Source organism: Salvia hispanica, unplaced genomic scaffold, assembly GCF_023119035.1.
Source record: "Salvia hispanica cultivar TCC Black 2014 unplaced genomic scaffold, UniMelb_Shisp_WGS_1.0 HiC_scaffold_908, whole genome shotgun sequence".
In the NCBI taxonomy this organism is placed as follows: Eukaryota; Viridiplantae; Streptophyta; class Magnoliopsida; order Lamiales; family Lamiaceae; genus Salvia; species Salvia hispanica.
In genome coordinates, this window is record NW_025952697.1 from 1 (window position 1) to 10,755 (window position 10,755).

Here is a 10,755-nt window from a genome sequence, read left to right on the forward strand (position 1 = left end):
ATCTGCCCCTTCCTAGTTCTGTATCGAGGCTTGTCGTCAGTGCGGACAAGTACGTTGATGTGTGTTCCATCAAGAGCACCAAGGCACCCCTTCAATGCAAAGAAAAACAAGGTCAGACCATCAGTTATGTACTCATTATTTATTCATATTAATTTTGAGGGAACCAAATAACAATACCTTAAACCATTTCCATCTATGGTCCGTGCAGTTTTCGGGGACAGGAGTGGGTTTGGCCATTAAAACAGAGTGCAGGCTAAGAATTGCACACATCACTTTGTGCACACACTGTGACACAGTGGCCCCAGATCGCCAGAACTGGAATTTAACTCTACGGTTTTTGTCATGATGGGCCAGAACACCCAGGAACATGGCAACCTGTTCCTCAATGCCTAAAGTTCTCCCGATTCGCAAGCCACCCCGCGCATATAGTATCCGACACAACCGTCCAAAAGTGTTGCGGTCCATTCGCAAGTTTGCAATGCAGTCCGCATCACTGATATGAATCAGTCTGTCAAGATGCTTTATTTGGCGGTCCATTTTATTCAAAATACTGTGCCGCTGGTCAAGGATCCTTCTTTTTGACAATCGGGTGCGTGCATTCATGTACTTGAGCAGGAGATCGGTGGTTTCAACACGGTAAAGTAGCATAATATCCTCCAACAGCATGACCAGATCTCCGTATTTGGTTGTGCGGCTGCGCATTTCGTAAGAGGCAGCAGATTTTTGCACCTCTATTTTGATTGAACAAAATACAACTCAACACATACAAGACACAATGATCTCCAAATCAGAGGAAAACTACATCAATTCCGTATCAATTGACGATTCAAATAGCAACAGATAATCCACAAGATATGAACAAATTACCATAACGTATGAAAGCGACTCAACCTAAAATATAGATATTCTCTACCACAAAAAAACAGATATTAACAAATATCAGATTTTATCTCAAATTGGACCCCTCGGAATGGAGAATACAGAGAGAATTCGCGACTTACTTGGGTAAAATGGATTAGAGCTTGCAAATCCTTGTATGTGGGTGGGTGGACTCAATCGTAGGAGACTCGTCGTTCTCTGCACAAAACACAAATCAATTTTAGGAAAGGCAGGTCGAAGGCCATTTCAAATTGTTAGGCCTTCAAGGCCTGAAGCATTGGTGAATGGAAATTGCACTGCGAATGTGTTCTCAAGATGACAACGGCCCTGCTACAACTTTGAATGCACCTCCGAACGGAAAAAAAAAAAACTTAACTCCGATGCTGTTGAATTTTAATGCTGAGGATTTTGTATTGATAAGTGGATGGCAAATAGGGCGAACTCCGACGCTGTTGAACTTTCACACCGCCATTGTAGAACTAGGGCAAATTTAATTTTGGATGAGTTCAAATTCAATTTCAAACTGGGTGAAAATGAGAGTCTTGGGGCACAGTAGACTTTTGGCACTCAATTCTGGACACAGTCTACGATGCTGCTCCAATTAGCACCCTCTTGTCAATAAATGAAAATTGGGTTATTATGGGTGTAATAGTGCGGGCCGAGCTTATATTGTAGGGCCTGGCATAATTGACTAATGGATAGTGAACATCAGTTTTGGTTAAGAAATAGAGCCAAAACTCACTATCTCATGCATAGTGAACAAGCCCTAGAATTTCAATAGGAGTCGATATTATATCGTACACTATGACGAGTTGTGGCAGAGCGAATTAAGAACAAGGTGTATAGTTTTACCCGAAAACACTCTAAACTACGAAAACAAGATGTTTCTTTGTTCGGTCTTGGATTTCCATTTTAGCTTGTTAAATGTTTCTTTTGTTAATTTTTATTATTTATGGTTCCTAATTATGCTCATATTGATTATATAGAAAATAGTTAAGATAACAAAAGAAAAAAGATTAATTTAATTTTAAATCTCTAAGTCGATATAATTATTTATTACATCCACAATATGAAATTCCTAGATCCACCACTACCGACTAGTTCAAAGATCTATTATCCCGATTTCGAACAAGATGAGAATGCTAGGAAGACTTTTCAAGCGTACCAGATCTCCACTCTCTCCATCAAACGCCATCCATATGTTCTAAACTGCGAGGACCTTGTTTTCAGTCTCATCTCAAGCATCCTCAATTAAAAAATAATACTTGTCGTTTTGTGCGAAAACAATACTATTTCCTAGCATTATTATTCGTGTTATGTCCGTTTTCTTAAATGTTTATATTTCAGTTTTAACAATAAAGAAAGATCAAAATTATTTAGTGTGATTCAGCTCCCAAAGGATGTGTCCGCCCGCCACAAAATCATGTAACTTTTGTTAATTATATTTCACGTAATTAAATGGAGTATTTCTCCCATCAACTTTCTCTAAAATGCAAATGTATGAGAACAAAGGTCAATAAGGATGATTGGTTTATTTATTTTGCAAGCCCAAAAACATTGGCCCAGAAAAGGGAGGTCCAATATTTTGGGACTAGTAAAAGTAGTTAAGTACTCCGTATTTGGGATTTGGCTATATTTTTTTTTGCTAAAATCAAACCAAATTGATGTCATGAATTTATATATGCTTGAACTTTATTATAGTCGTACGGTCATACCATCATAGTTGAGTTTTTTTTTCTAAATAGGGTAGTTCCACCTATATTATATTGTACTACTTTGTTCTCTTTCTCACTCTATACTCTCTACTCTATATTCTATTTACTTTGTTATCTCTCCACCTTACAAAGTAACCATCATTTTCTTTTTCTTAATCTCCATGAAGTAATGAAATGTCTCAATTATGATAGAACATAGGGAGTATTGTTGCTTGATATTGATTACCCTATTCAGTATTTGCAAGAAATTGTCCCAAGTATAAACTTATGATCAGTAGGTCAAGAGATTGTCCCCAAGTTTAAGCATTGGGGTTTTTTCAGTAGCATAGCTTATTGCCTTACTTCCAACTCATAATTTCTAACATAGCGGCAAACACTCGCAACCTAAACATTGATTCTTTTTTGAAGTACCGATTGAGATATGGCGAATAGCTACGCATCCTTCCAAGATCACCAAATCATGATTAGCAAATGCCAGCTACTTTTTGTACCTAATTTGTATCTTACACCTATATAGAAAATATTTAAGATGATATTTGTGGTGCAATGGATAAATAATTTAATCGAACCATATATTCTAAATAAGCTAGGTAAATAATCAAAGTTAGACTTTGTGAGATTTGGTGCTTAATTCCGTAGTCGCATTGGGATTTTATCAATCTTGCCTGATTCAGATCATGAAAAGAAAATTACGATCTAATAATTACTCATGTCCATGTTTATTGTGGTTTGAATATATATATTTTTTTAATTATGGTCAGAATAATTTATATATTAATTTACAACTCAAAATAAATTTTTCATTTTAAATCAGTTGTACAATATAGATCAATTATGTTCGGTTAAATGGTCTACTAGGAGGCCTGAGAAATTTTGACACGATATAAAAATCTGACATGAACATGCACAAAATCAATGGATTTGAATCAAATTTTATTATATTCGTGTTCTTATTGGGTTAACCCATTGAACCCGATAATATTGATATAGGTTTGGATGACCCATTAAAAAGTGATATAATCACCGTAACTATTTATTTATAAAATAATAAAGTTTTTAGTTTTATTATCTAGGTTCGTGTAAATCAGATTTTTATTGTACAAATCAAGTATAAATTGTGTAATATCAAATTTTAATTGTGTAAATCATTTTTTTATCAAATAATATCATATGTTAATCATGTAAATCATGTTTTACCATATAATATCAGGTTTTAATCATGTAAATTAGGTTCAAATCATTATCATGTCCTGTAAATCCATATTACATAGTGTTGTTAACATATTACATTAGTGTTCCGGTTGAGATTTTTTTGAATATATCATGTTATCACGTAGTATTTGGAAAACGATACTTTTAATCAAACAACCTTGTTATTGCGTCGTGTTAGCCTATTATCGATCAAATAAATCGAAAAGAAGAGTGCAACCAGTTAGTACATTTTAATACGTTTACAATTCTTCAATCCCTTTCCTAACTTTGGATAATCACGTTCCCAGCTTAACTAAAAAAAATTAATACTAATAATAAGTTTTCTCTTCGCCTAAATTTGAAAGAGCAAACTTAAAAAAATATAAAAATATATCTATATAATATTTTCTCCTTTTCCTTGATCAAAATCCCTCATCTAGCAAAAGCAGGTTCTTCAGCAATGGTCTCCAGCAACGGCTTCTTCGATCTGCAGAAAGACACCCTCTGCTTGAACTCCGCCACCGAGAAATCATCAATATCGTCGAAATTGAGCTTCGGCTCACCCGATTTCTCAGCAACGCTCTTCACAATCTGCACATCGCCGCCGCCGCTACACGGCAGGATCCTCACGCTCCCCCTCGACATTCGCTTCGCGGAGGAGTTCGCCGCCAGGAACAGAGCGCCCATGTCCGCCGCCGCCACCACCGCGTTAACCTTACTCATCGGAAAAAACACGTACACATTCCCCATCTCCAGATCCTCATCCGCATTCAGCGCGTGGAATCTCCTCCCGATCTGGAGAGACTTGGTGTTCACGACGAAGGAATTTGGCACCTCCAGCATGAGCTCCGCCGCCTTCGTCGGCTCGTGGAGCGGCCGCAGCTCGCCGGAGGGGAAAATGACCTTTGTAGCCCTGCTTGAACCTTTCCCGGCGGGGCCCGAGAGAGTGCATGAGACGTAATTTCCCATTTCTCGAGGGATAAAATGGGTATTTTGCTTCAAAGCTGTGTTGTTTGAGAGAGAAAACAGAAAAGCGTGTGAGGATTTGATGAAGTTGAAAAAATGAGAGGTGTGTATATATAGTGTTTGGGGAAAAAGTCAATTTCAAATTATCTAAATAAAATATTTATTTGACAGTTGTATTGAAGTGTCAAGATTCAACAAATTAATGGAAATGTGATCAAAATTATTTGGTGAGTTTTGGAATGTGTAGGGAGTGGGGTTGGGGATAAAGTAGTTTGGTTTAGTTTGGATTTTAAAATTTTTATTAGTACAGTACTATAATATTTTGTGTTTTGGTAAGTTGTAATTCAATTTTTATTATGTGATGACCGATAAAGGAAAAATTTAAAAACTTAGTATTCCATGTCCATGTTCAAGTAACTATGTGGTCTGAATCAATTTGAATTTAAAAAACTTACTCTTAAAAACATATGGAGAGTTACTATAAATGTGCACACATTATATAATGATTTAACTGTTCCAGTCAGGTAATCTGATTCAATTTTTAAAAAATGGCAAATTCCATGTATTCTTGATAGTACGTTATTATATAAATTTAGGTAAAATGCATGACATATTAATTTTATAGCACAGTAGAAGCTAATGTTTAAATTGAATAAATAAAAAGAAAGTTAGGAGGAGATTGAATTTTAATAAGATAGGAGGCATCCGCGTCTAGTAAAGTAGCATACGAGTTGTAGAAGCGGAAATTTGTTGGTAAAGCGCACATTCCAGTTGGTTATAACTCAATTTAATTAATTTTTATATTGTTTTTGCTTAGGCAATAATTTATGCTTCTGGTACAGTGGTACTTATATGCGCGTGGGTCCCCTTCTCCGCCAGAGTTCCATTTTTATTGTGTCTATAACTCACATAATTTGGTGAGAGTTTACTAGTTTACACGTTTGGTACCAATTCTCTGATATTGAAGATATACAAATTATTCAGATATGTTTGTTTGTTGCTATGTTTTTTCCTTATAAATAGATTTTGGAAAGAGTGGTGATAAATTATTAAATTTATTGTATATTCATCATGCGCATAATTATTTCAATTTACATGATATGCTAAATAGATAAATCAAAACGAACAATGCTAAAAGTGTGTCGAACGAGAGTGGTGCTCACATAAGGAGCCCATATAAGATGTGTAGCATATGCATATCATTCCTCATTTATTGGGTTAGTTACATTTTAACGGGGTTTTTACTTTACATGAATAATCATTCGCGGACCACGGTAACTAAGGGATGAATTTATAATATTATCAATTCCAATTTCAAAACTGAAAAAATGATTAATCCTTCCTTGGTGTAAACTATTTTAAATATCATAAATTAAAATATATGACCTCACTATTATTTATTAGTATTATTAATTCCCCATCACATATCTTTTCAAAATTCTAACGAAAAAAATTGAAATTAGTTAAGAAAAAATATACTACAAAACAAAGAAAAAAATGTCAAATTACTTTATAAAATCAGACACTATATTATACTTATATTTCACTCTATTCTCTTTGACTGCCATTGTAATTATTACTTTGCTATTTTTTTTAACATCTAATTTACTACTTACATTTCTCATTTCACTTTTACAATATTTAATAAATAGATCTCACACTCCAATAATTTATTTCATTTATATATAATTATAAATTTAATACATAAAATTCATATTTCTTATTTTTTCACATTCTTAAAACTCGCAAATAGCATGAGGTGTATTGATAGATGAAGGAAGTATATGTATACTATTATTATGGTTTAAATTTAAATTAACACTTTAAATGCAAGTTATGATATGTTATCCATTTGTATTATTTATAAAATTGTTATGAAAAATATATGAGTGTTTGCATTATTATGACAAATTAAAAGAAAAAAGATAAAAAAAAAAAACATAGTATTTCACCCAAAAATAAGGCATGATTCTTTATCCACGAATTTGATGCAAACCTTTAATGAATCATGATAGTACTAGTTTTTTGGATAAAATAATAATATATTTCCTAAAATTAGGAGGGGAAATTTAGCCATAAAATTGTATAAAAGCGAATAAGCGATCATATGTCCGATTGAAAATTTTGTAAATTTAATGATCTCATTTGGAAATCCATTTATTATTGACTAGAGGAAGATGAGGTTGAATTCATTGCATTTGTTTGTGTCCCATGTTAAAAATCTGCTCTTTTTTTGTAGGAATTTCCTTTTCTTTTGTCAAAAATTTTCCCCAACAATATATTTCTTTAATTGTGAACTTATAATTATGCTTGGACATGGTCTTAATCAGAGCATCGATTCTTAATTTGTTTTCGTAGTGAACAGTGAAAATGATTTGGCAATTGAATAACCAATAATTCATTTTTGAATACTTACTCACTAGTCCGTATAGTACTATCGCTTAGATTTATCATCGATTTTATTTTATTTTTTTATGGTAATTGCAATAACATTAAATTAATTGAGTAGATGATAATCAATACGGAATACTATAACATACAGATAATTTTAGATTAAATCAGCGATTTCGATAGGCTATCTGAAACCTAGTTTTTTATAAATAAAATAGTTGACTTTATATTTTCAATTATAAATTTAAACTCTTAAATACGGAAAAGAATGATAGAGAGAGGGAGGGAGGTGGTTTATGACTCGATTTGAGAAAGTGGGGAGAGTATGGATGAGACTTGAAAAACAATTTTCTTATTGTTTGCTTTAAATTTCTTTGCTCTTACATAAACTTAAAAGAGTGGAGTAGGAAATAATGATTGGTTGGAACTTATTCAACTTAGGGTACGTGGAACATTTTCGTGAATTCACAATTATAATAAAGTTTGATTGAAAGGAGGACTAACGTGCATGTAACAAAAATGAGGTATTAAGTTCAAACTTTAACTTATCAAGATTTATCAATTATCAATTGAAAATTTGAAAAAGATTATCCTTTCCACCCCACCCCCAAAACTATTAAAAAGTACTCTTACAATTTGCAACATAAGTATTTTTATTTTATGTTCCATAAATATTAACCACACCATTACATCATATCACGAATTATATTTAATTGATTTATTTATTAATTAATAAGTGTTTTATAGGTTATGTAAAGCATGCATAAATGTTCTTCAGAATAGGATCACTATATATTTATTAAACCTTGTGCAGTTTAATTATCAGGTGTATGAAATTGGAGGGAGGTTATACATTCTAAATTGGTTGTTTTTGAAGTACATCCCGAATATTTAAAAATTAATAGAATTTCATATATATAAGTAAACGGCTACCTGTAATCGGTTCTAATGTATAACAAGAAATAAAATTCTAAAGTTGCATATATAGTAACTTTCTACAACGTTCAAATTACAAAGTTATAAACAAATAGATGAAAAAAGTAAAAATTTGTAAAAAGGGTTTAGGGTATCTTTTTTCTTAAAATAACATATTTTAAAAAAAATTTATTACCATTATCAATACAGTCCTGAGTATGGGGCCGCCAACGGTCCGGTTCTTTTATGCCTTCTTTTTCTTTTTCCTATTTCCAACATTTCTCATTTAATAATATAAATTCTCGAGATTTTGAGTAATTAATTGAAGAACTATACAGAAATTTTTGCAAAATTATTTAAGCTAAAATATCATCAAGTAGCATAGAAGTGTAGAACAATGCAAGTACATTGACGACGAGTGTATAAACGTTATCGAGTCTTATGATTACCTTGAAGGATATGGGATAAGAAAACTGTTGTTGGAGTGGGAAATACTAATATTATATGGTAGGTTTGTGTTTGACATATAAACACAAATGGCCCTCGAAGAAAGCTGGAAGACATCATGTGCTCTTTCCGCGTCGACAACTTACATTCCTTTAAATATTTCTAATATAATTAAATTTTCAAATTTTTAATCAATCATTTGTGAGTAACGCTCATTATTAACGACAATTGTCAGAAAATAATGTAATGTACCATTTTGTACACTACTCCTATAGTCCTATACTCCTATTACATACTCCTACATGATTGATTGAATATTAGTTTTATAGCCTATGAGGTTTGGGTTTCGTTGGCAACGAAAACACGCGCACACCGTTGCTCATCAATATGACAGTATCCATATCTTTATATATAACAAAAAAAGTTCTACTAGTAAACTACGTATATCATAAAATATTTATACTGTATACATTTATTGGTCAATATAAGAATATGATGTATATAGGGATTAAGTCGACTCAACTAAGGGATTCGATTCGTCTTTGAAGATTTCCCGTTGGATTCCATCATACCGGTCATTAAAGTTGGGTAGGAACCGGTAACAACCTCTTGATTTCTATCTCCTTTATGTATGTGTAGCACTTAAGGACTGAAGGACACTTTGATTAGTTCAAAAAATGTAATTATTATTCCATAGATATTACATCAAAGTCTAGAGATATGTTGATATTTTTAAAGAATAGAGGTCGCATATGATATTATAGCAAAGTTAATGGACTATTTGGGTTCAGGTCAATCCGCTCAGAATGTCGGACTATTCAGGTTATGAATTTTCAACTCTTTTGAACTATCGGGTTTCGGACTAACCCGTCGTGTCAATCAGGTTAATTTTTTTTATAATATATTTACCCAATGTATATTTCAATTAATAAATTTATATCTATAATAAATTCATACGCATACAAACAATTGTTATTTTAACTTTAAAATATTTAACTCATAAAGATATAGTACATTTTTAAAAAAATTTATCATTTTTCCTAAATTAGTAGTATAATTTTTTTTATTTATAATAGTTGTAAAAATAAAAATAAATAGTACCATTACTATAACTTTGAAATGGTGAATTAAAATGGAGTATACTTTTACGATTTAAACAACGTATATAGTAATTAACTTTTAATTTTTTTGAAAAAGTAATGAAAATAGACAAAATAATGATAACCATTTTGGCCCACTCTATATATAGGGCTTCGCTCAATTTGCGGCTGCGGGCTCATTGGATTATGAGTTTTTTTTAGCTTATAAATTTTCAAATTAAATTTTATAAAATTATCAAGCTATTTTTTTTTTAAACAAGCCAAATAAGAAAAGTAGTCTATTTGCAATACTAGTATTAACACTCGTGTTATGCACAGGACATAAGAGTTTCAAATAATAAATACAAAATATAATAAATATAAAATATAAGAATTTTAAAGCAAAGTGAATATTTAATCTATCCTAATCTAAAGTGACAGTTTGGTGAAAAGATATTTTTACCCTTTTTGGAGGAAAAATGTAAAGCTATTTTTGTGTACCCTTCTGGTCATTTTAAGAAATATCAACCATTGAATAGAAAAAAGGCAGCTCTGAAAATAAGTCCAATCAAATGCAAACTTCTTGAAGAAGATTTTAAACACATTTAAATAGATGCACTAGAATCTGAGTCCAATCAAATGCAAATTTCTTGAAGAAGATTTAAAACACATTTAGATAGATGCACTAGAATCTGCATTTTTTGGTTTTATAATTGCAGTATAGCAGGTGTGGCTCTGCTTGGAATCAGACGACGTGAGGCGACGAGGAGACGCCGGAGAGGAAGAGGAAGCGGCGCCGTTGATACTGTCATGTGAGGAACAAAGGTGAAATCTTTTGAACACCAAATGACCAAAACTCAAGTTTTAAATTAGAACTCTTAGGAACATGAAATAAAATGAACAAAAAAATATCTCACCCCACCGATGAAGGGAGACGACACTGGTGATGGCGGTGAGTCTAGCGGCTGAATGCAGTGGCGACAGTGACGTCAACAATGGTGGTGGCGTGAAACCGTGAGAGAGGCGTAAGAAAAAAACGAGAAGAGGAAAGGGAGAGGAATGAGAAAAATCAGCGAGGGGGGCGGTGGGCGACGACGACGGAAAGAGAGGTGAGAAAAGGAGAGGGCGGCGGAGATCACCACAGCTAGGCTGGCGTGTGAGGGCGGGTGACG

General features: G+C 32.8%; 2 protein-coding genes across 2 annotated transcripts; both read right to left on the reverse strand.

The window, feature by feature from the left end:
* Positions 1 to 6: 6 nt before the first annotated feature.
* Positions 7 to 1,386, reverse strand: LOC125200337 (the record flags this gene model as incomplete). Its single annotated transcript, XM_048097994.1, has 4 exons — positions 1,256 to 1,386; positions 1,002 to 1,077; positions 178 to 731; positions 7 to 89 (listed from the first exon to the last, which is right to left on the reverse strand). Coding segments are annotated over exons 3-4 (608 nt in total), but the record flags the coding sequence as incomplete, so codon positions are not given.
* A 2,562-nt stretch (positions 1,387 to 3,948) lies between these two features.
* On the reverse strand, positions 3,949 to 4,842 carry LOC125200338. Its single transcript, XM_048097995.1, has one exon. It carries the CDS (start codon positions 4,752 to 4,754, stop codon positions 4,218 to 4,220), a length of 537 nt encoding a protein of 178 aa, XP_047953952.1. The 5' UTR covers positions 4,755 to 4,842; the 3' UTR covers positions 3,949 to 4,217.
* Between the last annotated feature and the right edge of the window lie 5,913 nt (positions 4,843 to 10,755).